Below are 17,270 nucleotides of genomic sequence, written 5' to 3'. Positions count from 1 at the left end.
CAGGAACCTCTAAATATTTGTCCATTTTACACAATTTCTCTGAAACTACAATAGGGTCACAATCATCCAGAGTAGCTAAAACCTCCCTGAGCAATAAGCGGAGGTGCTCTAGCTTAAATTTAAATTCCGTCATATCTGAATCTGTCTGAGAGAACATCTTTCCTGAATCAGAAATCTCTCCCTCAGACAGCAAATCCCTCATCCCTACTTCAGAACATTGTGAGGGAATATCGGATACGGCTATTAAAGCGTCAGAAGGCTCAGCATTTGTTCTTAACCCAGAGCTACTGCGCTTCCCTTGACACCCAGGCAGCTTAGATAAAACCTCTGTGAGGGTAGTATTCATAACTGAAGCCATATCTTGCAAGGTGAAAGAATTAGACGCACTAGAAGTACTTGGCGTCGCTTGTGCAGGCGTTACTGGTTGTGACACTTGGGGAGAACTAGATGGCAAAACCTGATTTCCTTCTGTCTGAGAATCATCTAATGCCAAACTTTTATAAGTCAAAATATGCTGTTTGCAATTTATAGACATATCAGTACAAGTGGGACACATTCTAAGAGGGGGTTCCACAATGGCTTCTAAACAAATTGAACAATGAGTTTCCTCAGTGTCAGACATGTTTAACAGACTAGTAATAAAGCAAGCAAGCTTGGAAAACACTTTATTTAAAAAGAGAAAAAAAGGCATACACAAACTGCAAAACAGGATAAAATTGCTTCAAATTTTCTGAAATTTTAACAGTGTACCCACTAAGCTTTAGAAGGATTGCACCACAAGTTAATAAGCAATACACCCCCAAATGAAAAAACCAGATTGAAATATGTCTAAAACCGGTTAAAAACCCCTAAAGCACCTTGCCACAGCTCTGGACCTGGATCCGTAACAATGAAGCTTGGCGTTCTGGCGAGACGCCATGAGATCCAGTTCTGGTTTGCCCCAACGATGAACCAATTGAGCAAACACCTCCGGATGGAGTTCCCACTCCCCCGGATGAAAAGTCTGACGACTTAGAAAATCCGCCTCCCAGTTCTCTACACCTGGGATATGGATAGCTGATAGGTGGCAAGAGTGAATCTCTGCCCAGCGAATTATCTTTGAGACTTCTAACATCGCTAGGGAACTCCTTGTTTCCCCTTGATGGTTGATGTAAGCCACAGTCGTGATGTTGTCCGACTGAAATCTGATGAACCTCATTGTCGCTAAATAAGGCCAACCCTGAAGAGCATTGAATATCGCTCTTAGTTCCAGAATGTTTATTGGAAGGAGTGACTCCTCCTGAGTCCACGATCCTGAGCCTTCAGGGAGTTCCAGACTGCACCCCAACCTAGAAGGCTGGCATCTGTCGTCACAATTGTCCAATCTGGCCTGCTAAAGGTCATACCTTTGGACAGATGGACCCGAGATAGCCACCAGAGAAGAGAATCCCTGGTCTCTTGATCCAGATTTAGTAGAGGGGACAAATCTGTGTAATCCCCATTCCACTGACTGAGCATGTAGAGTTGCAGCGGTCTGAGATGTAGGCGTGCAAACGGCACTATGTCCATTGCCGCTACCATTAAGCCGATTACTTCCATGCACTGAGCCACCGAAGGGCGAGGAATGGAATAAAGAACACGGCAGGAATTTAGAAGTTTTAATAACCTGGACTCCGTCAGGTAAATTTTCATTTCTACAGAATCTATCAGAGTCCCTAGGAAGGAAACTCTTGTAAGGGGGGATAGAGAACTCTTTTCCTCGTTCACCTTCCACCCATGCGACCTCAGAAATGCCAACACTATGTCCATATGAGACTTGGCAATTTGGAAGTTTGACGCCTGAATTAGGATGTCGTCTAAATAAGGGGCCACTGCTATGCCCCGCGGCCTTAGGACCGCCAGAAGCGACCCCAGAACCTTCGTAAAAATTATTGGGGCTGTAGCTAGCCCAAAGGGAAGAGCTACAAACTGGCAATGCCTGTCTAGGAAGGCAAACCTGAGAAACCGATGATGATCTTTGTGTATCGGAATGTGAAGATAAGCATCCTATAAATCCACTGTAGTCATGTATTGCTTAAAGTGAAATCAGTACATTTGGTACACATTCTAAGAGGGGGCTCCACAATGGCTTTTAAACATAATGAACAAGGAGTTTCCTCTATGTCAGAAATGTTTATACAGACTAGCAATGAGACTAGCAAGCTTGGAAAACACTTTAAATCAAGTTAACAAGCAAATATAATAAACGGTACTGTGCCTTTAAGAGAAACAAATTTTGTCAGAATTTGAAAAACAGTGAAAAAAGGCAGTAAATCAAACGAAATTTTGACAGTGTGTATAATAGGCTAACAGAGCATTGCACCCACTTGCAAATGGAAGATGAACCCCTTAGTTCAAAAACCGGATCAAAAAAACGATCTAGACGTTTTTTTAACAGTCACACCAAACTGCCACAGCCTTGCTGTAGGCCTAACTTCCCAACAAAACGATTTTGGAAAGCCCAAGAGCCCTTTAGAGATGTCCTATAGCATTCAGAAGACCCTTGGAGGAAGCTGGATGTCTCAGTCTGTAAAAGTTACTGCGCAAAAAAAGCGCTAAATTAGGCCCCTCCCACTCATTGTAACACAGTGGAAAGCCTCAGGAAACTGTTTCTAGGCAAATTTAAGCCAGCCATGTGGAAAAAAGTTTTATCACCAAAGTATATATAAAAACGTTTAAACATGCCAGCAAACGTTTTATATTGCAAATATAAAAGAGTATTACCTCAGAAAATAAGCATGATACCAGTCGCTATTAAATCACTGTATTCAGGCTTACCTTACATAAATTTGGCATCAGCAGCATTTTCTAGCATTCACATCTTCTAGAAAAATCTTAACTGCACATACCTCATAGCAGGATAACCTGCACGCCATTCCCCCGCTGAAGTTATCTCTCTCTTCAGTCATGTGTGAGAACAGCAATGGATCTTAGTTACAACCTGCTAAGATCATAGAAATCACAGGCAGATTCTTCTATTTTTCTGCCTGGAACAAAATAGTACAACTCCGGTACCATTTAAAAATAATAAACTTTTGATTGAAGAAAAATAACAGCTACATTTCACCACTTCTCTCTTACTACCTCCATGTTTGTTGAGAGTTGCAAGAGAATGACTGGATATGGCAGTTAGGGGAGGAGCTATATAGACAGCTCTGCTGTGGGTGTCCTCTTGCAACTTCCTGTTGGGAATGAGAATATCCCACAAGTAATGGATGATCCGTGGACTGGATACACCTTACAAGAGAAATTAACCCTTTATGCAAGCTAGTAAAAACCTCTGATAACACTAGGATTACTGCTTACCCTTCCCCTAATGGGGACACTGTCAGACTTTCTGAGTTAACACAGTCTCTGCAGAAAATATGACTGAACATACCTCATTGCTGTATAGCAAGAAACCGTTCCTCACACTGAAGTTTTCCTGTACTCCTCAGCTTCTGTGGGAACAGCAGTGGACCTTAGTTACAAATGCTAAGATCATCATCCTCCAGGCAGAAATCTTCATCTATGTCCTGCCTGAGATTAAATAGTACAACACCGGTACCAATTAAAAATAACAAACTCTTGATTGAAGATAAAATAAAACTAACAGTTTAACACCTCTTCTCTTTACTCTTCCTGCTTAGAGCCAGCAAAGAGAATGACTGGGGGGGTGGAGTTAAAGGGACAGTTTACCCAAAAAGTGTTCAATTTTTAAACACAATAGCAGCAATAGTTGAGTATAGTGGTGCTGAACGTTTTGTTTTAATCATGCTCTGTATTTAGAAATATTTTTTTGAAATGTCTGTATACAATGCACTTTGCCTAAACCCCTTAGAAAATGTTCTGGCCGCACGGCCAGTCTGCTGTTACTCCCCCTCAGTGAATTGCGCATGTGCTGTCCTCTCCTAAAGCTTTTTCAACAAGCTGTCTGATGAGCTGTGCCTGATGACCTGAGCAAACGTTTCAATACATTGTATAGCTGTTTACTTGCTCAGATGCCGTGTCTGCCCTGCATTGCCTGCTAAAAATTCCTATGTGTAATAAAAGTCAGAGCTTTGACTGCAGACATGGCTCTGTAAGATTGATGAGACTGAGAAGGCTGTAGAACGGCAAGACAAGCAGAGAGATCACTTCAGCTATACTTCTCACAGCGTGTAGTGAGCATATCAGGAGGACTACGTACTTGTAACAACACAGACTTTATTTGACCTGAAATTCTTACCTCTGTATTTGTGCAGACAGCGACCAGCATATGTATTTCTGCAGTGAGAATCTGTGTTGTTACAAGTACGTAGCCCTCCTGATATGCTCACTACACACTGTGAGACGTTTAGCTGAAGTGATCTCTCTGCTTGTCTTGCCGTTCTACAGCTGTTCTCAGTCTCATCAATCTTACAGAGCCGATGTCTGCAGTCAAAGCTCTGACTTTTATTACACATAGGTATTTTAAAAAAATATTTATTTTTACTATTTAGCAGGGATTAGAGAGGATTTGTTGTGCAGGCAAATTTCTAATGCTCATTATACATAGGAATTTACATATAGCCTATGATTGGAGAGTGGGAGTGCTAGACTAAAGCACAGTTCAGCCCTTTCATGGGGGAGTGCCAGCACCATGGATAATACTCACAGAAGCAGGAATAAAAAGCTAAAATTTGCTAAACACATAGTTAGCAAGTTTAACTATATATGTATATTTTCTTTAGTCACTGTATTTCCTTTATGGACATAGACTGGTGTTTGCTGTGTAAACTGGCCCTTTAAGGGGGAAGCTATATAGACAGCTCTGCTGTGGTGCTCTCTTTGCTACTTCCTGTCAGGAAGGACAATGTCCCACAAGTAAGGATGAATCCGTGGACTCGGTACATCATGCAAAAGAAATTATCAATTTCCTTATATGGCAGTTTCAGGAATGGGAAAAAAATGCAACAGAATAGCCCTCTGAAAGAGAAAAAAAGGCAGGAGGCATATAGGAATGGGGTTTTAAATAATGAAAATATTTGGCGCCAAGTATGACGCACAACACAAACAGGAAAAGAATGTTGGCGCTAACAACATCCGGAAATGACACACTCACGTCATGTTAGACGCAACCTTGTGAAAGGACTCTGCGTCGACTAAGACGCCGGAAATGACGAATTTGCGTCAACGAATGTAACTTTGCGCCAAAAAATCTTGCGCCGAAAATGACGCAACATACTTTGGCATTTTGCGCCCCCCCCCTCGCGAGCCTAATTCTGCCCGCAAATTTAAAATGACAGTCAATTGAAAAAAAGACTATACCCCAGGTAAGAAATACATTTTCCTAAAAAATGCATTTCCCAGATATGAAACTGACAGTCTGCAAAAGGAAATATACTGAAAACCTGACTCATGGCAAATATAAGTACAATACATATATTTAGAACTTTATATAAATACATAAAGTGCCAAACCATAGCTGAGAGTGTCTTAAGTAATGAAAATATGCTTACCGAAAGACACCCATCAACATATAGCAGATAGCCAAACCAGTACTGAAACAGTTATCAGTAGAGGTAATGGTAAATTGAGAGTATATCGTCGATCTGAAAAGGGAGGTAGGAGATGAATCTCTACAACTGATAACGGAGAACCTATGAAATAGATCTCCCGTGATGAAAACCATTGCATTCAAAAGGTGATACTCCCTTCACATCCCTCTGACATTCACTGTACTCTGAGAGGAATCTGGCTTCAAAATGCTGAGAAGCGCAGGTCAACGTAGAAATCTCAGCACAAACTTACTTCACCACCTCCATAGGAGGCAACGTTTGTAAAACTGATTTGTGGGTGTGGTGAGGGGTGTATTTATAGGCATTTTGAGGTTTGGGAAACTTTGCCTCCTATGGAGGTGGTGATACCTAACTTAGGATTGTATATCCCATACGTCACTAGCTCATGGACTCTTGACAATTACGAAAAATATATATCAATATTAAAATACCTGCCCTGTGGGGTGGGACAGAGCTCATGTCTGTGTCACTCTGCATGGGGGGTCAGTTCCTATGTCCCATAACTCCCTTCTGTTTGTACCCCTGTGTCACCATGCAAATCGAAAGAACCCATGTCCCATAGCTCCCTCCTGTCTGTACCACTGTGTCACCCTGCAGAAAGGTTCTGTCCCCATGTCCTATAGCTCCCTCCTGTCTTTACCACTGTGTCACCCTGCAGAGAGGGTCAGTCCCCATGTCCCATAGCTCCCTCCTGTTTGTACCCCTGTGTCACCCTGCAGAGAGGGTCAGTCCCCATGTCCCATAGCTCCCTCCTGTCTGTACCACTGTGTCACCCTGCAGAGAGGGTCTGTCCCCATGTCCCATAGCTCCCTCCTGTCTTTACCACTTTGTCACCCTGCAGAGAGGGTCTGTCCCCATGTCCCATAGTTCCCTCCTGTCAATGTCACTGTGTCACTCTGCAGGGGAGGGACGGACACCATGTCTCATAGACCCTTCCTGTCATGTCCCCCTCCAATATCAACCTACTGAGGTATCTTCAGTACCTGTGAGCAGAATGTGAGATGATTGAGTCCAGGCTGCAGAGTAACGTTGCTGCACCTCAGTGTATGGGTTGAGTCCTCTCCATTAACCTCCCCATGCCTGTCAAGCGGTGAAGAGGATGATGATTGCTCCTGCTGGCGTAGCAGCATGTGCACATTTTTACAGATCACCCCTGTGCTCACTAACCCTCCATCTGACGGGCTCTTCTCATACATCTCTGCCAGCTCCAGGGCAGGTGAGGAACCACTGGCACCCAAGGGTCCCTCTGATGGGAAAACAACTGTGGAATTGGCAGGTTTGTGCCTCATGAGCCATTCAGCAGTCTTCCGATAGCTGTTCTTATCCAGACTGTAGTGAAGATGCCCAGTGATGTATTCAAGCTGCACGGGCTGTGGCATCATACTGTTCAATGTCAGCTCTAGGGATAGGGAACCTCCAACATGTACAACAGCATTGGCCGGCTCGAAACGCAGAGATGTTAGCTGGGCAAAGGAGCTGAGAGGGAGGCGCACTGCAGACAAACAGAAACATAATAATGTACATGCAGAACAGATCTGTATGGTGCTTGTGCCATGCTCCCTAGAGCAAGTACTGTAACCTGCATTAGGCAAGTACCTAGTTACAGATTTGCCTTGCTGTCCTCTTTAGGAAGTGTGGCACAGAAAGCATTTACTGTACTTTCAAAGTGATGGTAAATCCGAGCATTTAAAAAAAAGCTAGGATTTACCATAAAAAAAATAAACCGTAGTTTCAGTCGTCACTTACTAAAAAAAAAGTGCTAAACTCACCCTGTGCCGCAAGTAGATCGCTAAACTCACCCTGTGCCGCAAGTAGATCGCTAAACTCACCCTGTGCCGCAAGTAGATCACTAAACTCACCCTGTGCTGCAAGTAGATCGCTAAACTCACCCTGTGCCGCAAGTAGATCGCTAAACTCAGCAACTCAGCCCATGGCACAGGGCCCTTTACTAATGAGGTGACTTATACGCCATGGTAGGATGTTAGTTCACACGCATTGCTATTGGTTTAGAGGTGGAAATATCACCTCATTGAAGAAGAGCGCTGTGCCATGGGCGGGCCGGAGGTGCTGAGTTTAGCGCACAGATAGGCTGAGTTTAGTAAGTGATGACAAACTACTGTTTATTTTTACTGATGGTAAATGCTAGTGTTTTTTAAATTCTTGGATTTTCCATCATTTAAACACAAAAACATTCAATATTAAATCCTCCCATCACTTCCTGGCTCAGTTCTGTAGTCGCGATTACACAACAGCTCAGAAAAATTATATTAGTTATAACAAGTCATGTGAGCGTAACTGAACAGCCGCTATGCTCATCTCTCTCTAGGGAATGGAGATCTAAAGCTCTCTGGTGAGATTATCTAACAAGTTATGTGAGAGTAACTGAACTGCCGCTCTGCTTGTCTCTCTCTAGGAATTGAACATCTAAAGCTCTCAGGTGAGATTATATAACAAGTCAGGTGAGCACCACTGAACTGCTGCTATGCTCGTCTCTCTCTATGGAATGGAGATCTAAAGCTCTCTGGTGAGATTATCTAACAAGTTATGTGAGAGTAACTGAACTGCCGCTCTGCTTGTCTCTCTCTAGGAATTGAACATCTAAAGCTCTCTGGTGAGATTATATAACAAGTCAGGTGAGCACCACTGAACTGCTGCTATGCTCGTCTCTCTCTAGGGAATGGAGATCTAAAGCTTTCTGGTGAAATTATCTAGCAAGTTAGGTGAGAGTCACTGAACTGCCGCTATGCTCGTCTCTCTCTAGAGAATGGAGATCTAAAGTTCTCAGGTGAGATTATCTAACAAGTTAGGTGATAGTCACTGAACTGTTGCTCTGCTTGTCTCTCTCTAGGGAATGGAGATCTAAAGCTCTCTGGTGAGATTATCTAACAAGTCAGGTGAGAGTCACTGAAATGCCGCTCTGCTCGTCTCTCTCTAGGGACTGAAGATCTAAATCTCTCTGGTGAGATTATCTAACAAGTTATGTGAGAGTAACTGAACTGCCGCTCTGCTCGTCTCTCTCTCTCTCTAGAGACTGAAGATCTAAAGCTGTCTGCTCTGGTGAGATTATCTAACAAGTTAGGTGATAGTCACTGAACTGTCGCTCTGCTCGTCTCTCTTTAGGGAATGGAGATCTAAAGCTCTCTGGTGAGATAATCTAACAAGTCAGGTGAGCACCACTGATCTGCTGCTATGCTCGTCTCTCTCTAGGGAATGGAGATCTAAAGCTCTCTGGTGAGATTATCTAACAAGTTAGGTGAGAGTCACTGAACTGCCACTCTGCTCGTCTCTCTCTAGGGAATGAAGATCTAAAGCTCTCTGGTGAGATTATATAACAAGTCAGGTGAGAGTCACTGAACTCCCGCTATGCTTGTCTCTCTATAGGGAATGAAGATCTAAAGCTCTCAGGTGAGATTATCTAACAAGTCAGGTGAGCACCACTGAACTGCTGCTATGCTTGTCTCTCTCTAGGGAATGGAGATCTAAAGCTCTCTGGTGAGATTATCTAACAAGTTAGGTGAGAGTCACTGAACTGCCACTCTGCTCGTCTCTCTCTAGAGACTGAGGATCTAAAACTGACTGCTCTGGTAAAATTATCTAACAAGTTATGTGAGAGTAACTGAACTGACGCTCTGCTCGTCTCTCTCTCTCTAGTGACTGAAGATCTAAAGCTCTCTGGTGAAATGATCTAACAAGTTAAGTGAGCGACACTGAACTGCCGCTCTGCTCGTCTCTCTCTCTAGTGACAGAAGATCTAAAGATCTCAGGTGAGATTATCTAACAAGTCAAGTGAGCGACACTGAACTGCCACTCTGCTCGTCTCTCTCTCTCTCTCTAGGGACTGAAGATCTAATGCTCTCTGGTGAGATTATCTACGAAGTCAGGTGAGTGTCACTGAACTGCTGCTCTGCTCGTTTCTCTCTAGGGACTGAAGATCTAAAGCTCTTTGGTGAGACTTTCTAACAATTGAGATGAGCACCACTGAACTGCTGCTCTGTTTGTCTCTCTCTGTAGGGAATGAAGATCTAAAGCTGTCTGGTGAGATTATCTAACAAGCTAGGTGAGAGTAACTGAACTGCCGCCATGCTCGTCTCTCTCTAGGGAATGAAGATCTAAATGTCTCTGGTGAGATTATCTAACAAGTCAGGTGAGAGTAACTGAACTGCCGCTCTGCTTGTCTCTCTCTAGAGACTGAGGATCTAAAACTGACTGCTCTGGTAAGATTATCTAACAAGTTATGTGAGAGTAACTGAACTGCCGCTCTGCTCGTCTCTCTCTCTCTCTAGTGACTGAAGATCTAAAGCTCTCTGGTGAAATTATCTAACAAATTAAGTGAGAGTAACTGAACTTCCGCTCTGCTCGTCTCTCTCTATCTAGTGACTGAAGATCTAAAGCTGTCTGGTGAGATAATCTAACAAGTCAGGTGAGCATCACTGAACTGCCGCTCTGCTGGTCTCTTTCTAGAGACTGAAGATCTAAAGCTCTCAGGTGAGATTATCTACCAAGTCAGGTGAGTGTCACAGAACTGCTGCTCTGTTCGTCTCTCTAGGGACTGAAGATCTAAAGCTCTGTGGTGGGAAAATCTAACAAGTCAGGTGAGCACCACTGAACTGCCGCTCTCTGCTTGTCTCTCTCTAGGGAATGAAGATCTAAAGCTCTCAGGTGTGATTATCTAACAAGTTAGGTGAGAGTAACTGAACTTCCGCTCTGCTTGTCTCTCTCTCTCTCTAGAGATTGAAGATCTAAAGCTGTCTGCTCTGGTGAGATTATCTAACAAGTTAGGTGAGCATCACTGAACTGCCGCTCTCCTCGTCTCTCTCTAGGGACTGAAGATCTAAAGCTCTCTGGTGGGAAAATCTAACAAGTCAAGTGAGCGACACTGAATTGCCGCTCTGCTCGTCTCTCTCTCTAGGGACAGAAGATCTAAAGCTCTCAGGTGAGATTATCTAACAAGTCAAGTGAGCAACACTGAACTGCCACTCTGCTCGTCTCTCTCTCTCTAGGGACTGAAGATCTAATGCTCTCTGGTGAGATTATCAACCAAGTCAGGTGGGTGTCACTGAACTGCTGCTCTGTTCGTCTCTCTCTAGGGACTGAAGATCTAAAGCTCTTTGGTGAGACTTTCTAACAATTGAGATGAGCATCACTGAACTGCTGCTCTGTTCGTCTCTCTCTGTAGGGAATGAAGATCTAAAGCTGTCTGGTGAGATTATCTAACAAGTTAGGTGAGAGTAACTGAACTGCCGCTATACTCGTCTCTCTCTAGGGAATGAAGATCTAAAGCTCTGTGTTGGGAAAATCTAACAAGTCAGCTGAGCACCACTGAACTGCCGCTCTGCTTGTCTCTCTCTAGGGAATGAAGATCTAAAGCTCTCAGGTGAGATTATCTAACAAGTTAGGTAAGAGTAACTGAACTTCTGCTCTGCTCGTCTCTCTCTCTCTAGAGACTGAAGATCTAAAGCTGTCTGCTCTGGTGAGATTATCTAACAAGTTAGGTGAGCATCACTGAACTGCCGCTCTACTTGTCTCTCTCTAGGGACTGAAGATCTAAATCTCTCTGGTGAGATTATCTAACAAGTCAGGTGAGAGTAACTGAACTGCCGCTCTGCTTGTCTCTCTCTAGAGACTGAGGATCTAAAACTGACTGCTCTTGTAAGATTATCTAACAAGTTATGTGAGAGTAACTGAACTGCCGCTCTGCTCGTCTCTCTCTAGAGACTGAAGATCTAAAGCTCTCTGGTGAGATTAACTAACAAGTCAGATGAGAGTCACTGAACTGCCGCTATGCTTGTCTCTCTCTAGGGAATGGAGATCTAAAGCTCTCAGGTGAGATTATCTAACAAGTCAGGTGAGAGTGACTGAACTGCCGCTCTGCTCGTCTCTCTCTAGGGACTGAAGATCTAAATCTCTCTGGTGAGATTATCTAACAAGTCAGGTGAGAGTAACTGAACTGCCGCTCTGCTCGTCTCTCTCTAGAGACTGAGGATCTAAAACTGACTGCTCTTGTAAGATTATCTAACAAGTTATGTGAGAGTAACTGAACTGCCGCTCTGCTCGTCTCTCTCTAGAGACTGAAGATCTAAAGCTCTCTGGTGAAATTAACTAACAAGTCAGATGAGAGTCACTGAACTGCCGCTATGCTCGTCTCTCTCTAGGGAATGGAGATCTAAAGCTCTCAGGTGAGATTATCTAACAAGTTAGGTGAGAGTAACTAAACTGCCGCTCTGCTCGTCTCACTCTAGGGAATGGAGATCTAAAGATGCCTGGTGAGATTATCTAACAAGTCAGGTGTGTGTCACTTAACTGCTGCTCTGCTCGTTTCTCTCTAGGGATTGAAGATCTAAAACTCTCTGCTGAGATTATCTAACAAGTTAGGTGAGCACCACTGAACTGCCGCTCTGCTCGTCTTTCTCTAGGGAATGGAGCTCTAAAGCTCTCTGGTGAGATTATCTAACAAGTCAGGTGAGCACCACTGAACTGCCGCTCTGCTCGTCTCTCTCTAGAGACTGAAGATCTAAAGCTCTCTGGTGAGATTATCTAACAAGTCAAGTGAGCGACACTGAACTGCCGCTCTGCTCGTCTCTCTCTAGGGACTGAAGATCTAAATCTCTCTGGTGAGATTATCTAACAAGTCAGGTGAGAGTCACTGAACTGCCGCTCTGCTTGTCTCTCTCTAGGGACTGAAGATCTAAAGCTCTCTGGCGAGATTATCTAACAAGTCAGGTGAGAGTCACTGAACTGCCGCTCTACTCGTCTCTTTCTAGAGACTGAAGATCTAAAGCTGTCTGCTCTGGTGAGATTATATAACAAGTCAGGTGAGCACCACTGAACTGCCGCTCTACTTATCTCTCTTTAGAGACTGAAGATCTAAAGCTCTCTGGTTAGATTATCTAACAAGTCAGGTGAAAGTAACTGAACTGCTGCTATGCTCATCTCTCTCTAGGGACTGAAGATTATGTGAGATTATATAACAAGTCAGGTGAGCACCACTGAACTGCCGCTCTACTTATCTCTCTTTAGGGACTGAAGATCTAAATCTCTCTGCTGAGATTATCTAACAAGTCAGATGAGAGCCACTGAACTGCTGCTCTGCTCGTCTCTTTCTAGAGACTGAAGATCTAAAGCTGTCTGCTCTGGTGAGATTATATAACAAGTCAGGTGAGCACCACTGAACTGCCGCTCTACTTATCTCTCTTTAGAGACTGAAGATCTAAAGCTCTCTGGTTAGATTATCTAACAAGTCAGGTGAAAGTAACTGAACTGCTGCTATGCTCATCTCTCTCTAGAGACTGAAGATTATGTGAGATTATCTAACAAGTTAGGTAAGAGTAACTGAACTTCCGCTCTGCTCGTCTCTCTCTCTAGAGACTGAAGATCTAAAGCTGTCTGCTCTGGTGAGATTATCTAACAAGTTAGGTAAGCATCACTGAACTGCCGCTCTACTCGTCTCTCTCTAGGGATTGAAGATCTAAAGCTCTCTGGTGAGATTATCTAACAAGTCAAGTGAGCGACACTGAACTGCCGCTCTGCTCGTCTCTCTCTCTAGAGACTAAAGATCTAAAGCTCTCTGGTGGGAAAATCTAACAAGTCAAGTGAGCGACACTGAACTGCCACTCTGCTCGTCTCTCTCTCTCTAGAGACTGAAGATCTAAAGCTCTCTGGTGAGATTATCTAGCAAGTCAGGTGAGCACCACTGAACTGCCGCTCTACTTATCCCTCTTTAGGGACTGAAGATCTAAATCTCTCTGCTGAGATTATCTAACAAGTCAGATGAGAGTCACTGAACTGCTGCTCTGCTCGTCTCTTTCTAGAGACTGAAGATCTAAAGCTGTCTGCTCTGGTGAGATTATCTAACAAGTCAGGTGAGCACCACTGAACTGCCGCTCTACTTATCTCTCTTTAGAGACTGAAGATCTAAAGCTCTCTGGTTAGATTATCTAACAAGTCTGGTGAAAGTAACTGAACTGCTGCTATGTTCATCTCTCTCTAGAGACTGAAGATCTAAAGCTCTCTGGTGAGATTATCTAACAAGTCTCGTTAGTACTGTGAAGTCACAAGCATAGTGTAGTTTGAGAGCTGTTTATATCACTATGCAGGTTCAGGGTGACACATTTGAGAGATATCTCTCTATGAGTTTTTGACTATCAGGCCCCACTTGCACTCAGCAGTGAAGAAACTTAACTCTTAAAATAATTTAACCAAAAGGCAAAAATCAGTCAACAGCTACAGCAAGAAAGTCTCATCCAAAGCATTTTGTGGGCGTTAGAAAAACATAATTTATGTTTACCTGATAAATGTATTTCTCTTGTAGTGTATCCAGTCCACGGATCATCCATTACTTGTGGGATATATTCCCTTCCCAACAGGAAGTTGCAAGAGGATCACCCACAGCAGAGCTGCTATATAGCTCCTCCCCTCACATGTCATATCCAGTCATTCGACCGAAACAAGACGAGAAAGGAGAAACCATAGGGTGCAGTGGTGACTGAAGTTTAACTAAAAATTTAGACCTGCCTTAAAAGGACAGGGCGGGCCGTGGACTGGATACACTACAAGAGAAATAAATTTATCAGGTAAGCATAAATTATGTTTTCTCTTGTTAAGTGTATCCAGTCCACGGATCATCCATTACTTGTGGGATACCAATACCAAAGCTTAAGTACACGGATGATGGGAGGGACAAGGCAGGAACTTAAATGGAAGGAACCACTGCCTGTAGAACCTTTCTCCCAAAAACAGCCTCCGAAGAAGCAAAAGTGTCAAATTTGTAAAATTTTGAAAAAGTGTGAAGCGAAGACCAAGTCGCAGCCTTGCAAATCTGTTCAACAGAGGCCTCATTTTTAAAGGCCCAGGTGGAAGCCACAGCTCTAGTAGAATGAGCTGTAATTCTTTCAGGGGGCTGCTGTCCAGCAGTCTCATAGGCTAAGCGTATTATGCTTCGAAGCCAAAAGGAGAGAGAGGTTGCCGAAGCTTTTTGACCTCTCCTCTGTCCAGAGTAAACGACAAACAGGGCAGATGTTTGACGAAAATCTTTAGTTGCCTGTAAGTAGAACTTCAAGGCACGGACTACGTCCAGATTATGTAAAAGACGTTCCTTCTTTGAAGAAGGATTAGGGCACAATGACGGGACAACAATCTCTTGATTGATATTCCTGTTAGAGACCACCTTAGGTAAAAACCCAGGTTTAGTACGCAGAACTACCTTGTCTGAATGGAAAATCAGATAAGGAGAATCACAATGTAAGGCAGATAACTCCGAGACTCTTCGAGCCGAGGAAATAGCCATCAAAAACAGAACTTTCCAAGATAAAAGTTTAATATCAATGGAATGAAGGGGTTCAAACGGAACTCCTTGAAAAACTTTAAAAACCAAGTTTAAGCTCCACGGAGGAGCAACAGTTTTAAACACAGGCTTAATCCTAGCCAAAGCCTGACAAAAAGCCTGGACGTCTGGAACCTCTGCCAGACGCTTGTGCAAAAGAATAGACAGAGCAGATATCTGTCCTTTTAACAAACTAGCTGATAAGCCTTTTTCCAAACCCTCTTGGAGAAAGGACAATATCCTAGGAATCCTAACCTTACTCCATGAGTAACTCTTGGATTCGCACCAATAAAGGTATTTACGCCATATCTTATGGTAGATTTTCCTGGCAACAGGCTTTCGTGCCTGTATTAAGGTATCAATAACTGACTCGGAGAAGCCACGCTTTGATAGAATCAAGCGTTCAATCTCCATGCAGTCAGTCTCAGAGAAATTAGATTTGGATGATTGAAAGGACCTTGTATTAGAAGGTCTTGCCTCAGAGGTAGAGTCCATGGCGGACAGGATGACATGTCCACTAGGTCTGCATACCAGGTCCTGCGTGGCCACGCAGGCGCTATCAGAATCACTGATGCTCTCTCCTGCTTGATCTTGGCGATCAGTCGAGGGAGCAGAGGAAACTGTGGAAACACATAAGACAGGTTGAAGAACCAAGGAGCTGCTAGAGCATCTATCAGCGTCGCTCCCGGGTCCCTGGACCTGGATCCGTAACGAGGAAGCTTGGCGTTCTGGCGAGACGCCATGAGATCCAGTTCTGGTTTGCCCCAACGATGGACCAGTTGAGCAAACACCTCCGGATCGAGTTCCCACTCCCCCGGATGAAAAGTCTGACGACTTAGAAAATCCGCCTCCCAGTTCTCCACGCCTGGGATGTGGATCGCTGACAAGTGGCAAGAGTGAGACTCTGCCCAGCGAATTATCTTTGAGACTTCTAACATCGCTAGGGAACTCCTGGTTCCCCCTTGATGGTTGATGTAAGCCACAGTCGTGATATTGTCCGACTGAAATCTGATGAACCTCAGTGTTGCTAACTGAGGCCAAGCTAGAAGAGCATTGAATATTGCTCTTGACTCCAGAATATTTATTGGGAGGAGTTTCTCCTCCTGAGTCCACGATCCCTGAGCCTTCAGGGAATTCCAGACTGCGCCCCAGCCTAGAAGGCTGGCATCTGTTGTTACAATCGTCCAATCTGGCCTGCGAAAGGTCATACCCTTGGACAGATGGACCCGAGATAGCCACCAGAGAAGAGAATCTCTGGTCTCTTGATCCAGATTTAGTAGAGGGGACAAATCTGAGTAATCCCCATTCCACTGACCTTGCATGCACAATTGCAGCGGTCTGAGATGCAGGCGCGCAAATGGCACTATGTCCATTGCCGCTACCATTAAGCCGATTACTTCCATGCACTGAGCCACTGACGGGCGTGGAATAGAATGAAGAACACGGCAAGCATTTAAAAGTTTTGATAACCTGGCCTCCGTCAGGTAAATTTTCATTTCTACAGAATCTATCAGAGTCCCTAGGAAGGAGACTCTTGTGAGTGGTGATAGAGAACTCTTTTCCACGTTCACCTTCCACCCATGCGACCTCAGAAATGCCAGAACTATCTCTGTGTGAGACTTGGCAATTTGAAAGCTTGACGCCTGTATCAGGATGTCGTCTAGATACGGAGCCACCGCTATGCCTCGCGGTCTTAGAACCGCCAGAAGTGAGCCCAGAACTTTTGTAAAGATTCTCGGGGCCGTAGCCAACCCGAAGGGGAGAGCTACAAATTGGTAATGCCTGTCTAGAAAGGCAAATCTTAGGAACCGATGATGATCTTTGTGAATCGGTATATGAAGGTAGGCATCCTTTAAGTCCACTGTGGTCATGTACTGACCCTCTTGGATCATGGGTAGGATGGTCCGAATAGTTTCCATTTTGAATGATGGAACTCTTAGGAATTTGTTTAAGATCTTTAGGTCCAAAATTGGTCTGAAGGTACCCTCTTTCTTGGGAACCACGAACAGATTTGAATAAAATCCCTGTCCTTGTTCCGTCCGCGGAACTGGGTGGATCACCCCCATTACTAGGAGGTCCTGTACACAGCGTAGGAATGCCTCTTTCTTTATCTGGTCTTCTGATAACCTTGAAAGATGAAATCTCCCTTGAGGAGGGGAAGCCTTGAAGTCCAGAAGATATCCCTGAGATATGATCTCCAACGCCCAGGGATCCTGGACATCTCTTGCCCACGCCTGGGCGAAGAGAGAAAGTCTGCCCCCCACTAGATCCGTTTCCGGATAGGGGGCCGTTCCTTCATGCTGTCTTGGGGGCAGTAGCAGGTTTTCTGGCCTGCTTGCCCTTGTTCCAGGACTGGTTAGGTTTCCAGGCCTGTCTGAAATGAGCAACAGTTCCTCCCTGTTTTGGAGCGGAGG

At 44.2% G+C, this 17,270-nt stretch overlaps 1 protein-coding gene across 1 annotated transcript in view; it reads right to left on the bottom strand.

Annotated features, from left to right (window-relative positions):
* Positions 1-17,270, bottom strand: part of TRAPPC10 (trafficking protein particle complex subunit 10) — an 837,250-nt gene that overhangs the window by 322,556 nt on the left and 497,424 nt on the right. The window contains exon 14 of the mRNA XM_053705118.1: positions 6,521-7,029. Coding sequence (XP_053561093.1) covers positions 6,521-7,029 — 509 coding nt within the window. The remainder of the gene's footprint in view (positions 1-6,520; positions 7,030-17,270) is intronic.

Source organism: Bombina bombina, chromosome 3, assembly GCF_027579735.1.
Source record: "Bombina bombina isolate aBomBom1 chromosome 3, aBomBom1.pri, whole genome shotgun sequence".
In the NCBI taxonomy this organism is placed as follows: Eukaryota; Metazoa; Chordata; class Amphibia; order Anura; family Bombinatoridae; genus Bombina; species Bombina bombina.
The sequence above is the reverse complement of the archived record's forward strand: the minus strand, read 5'-3'. Positions and strand labels throughout refer to the sequence as shown.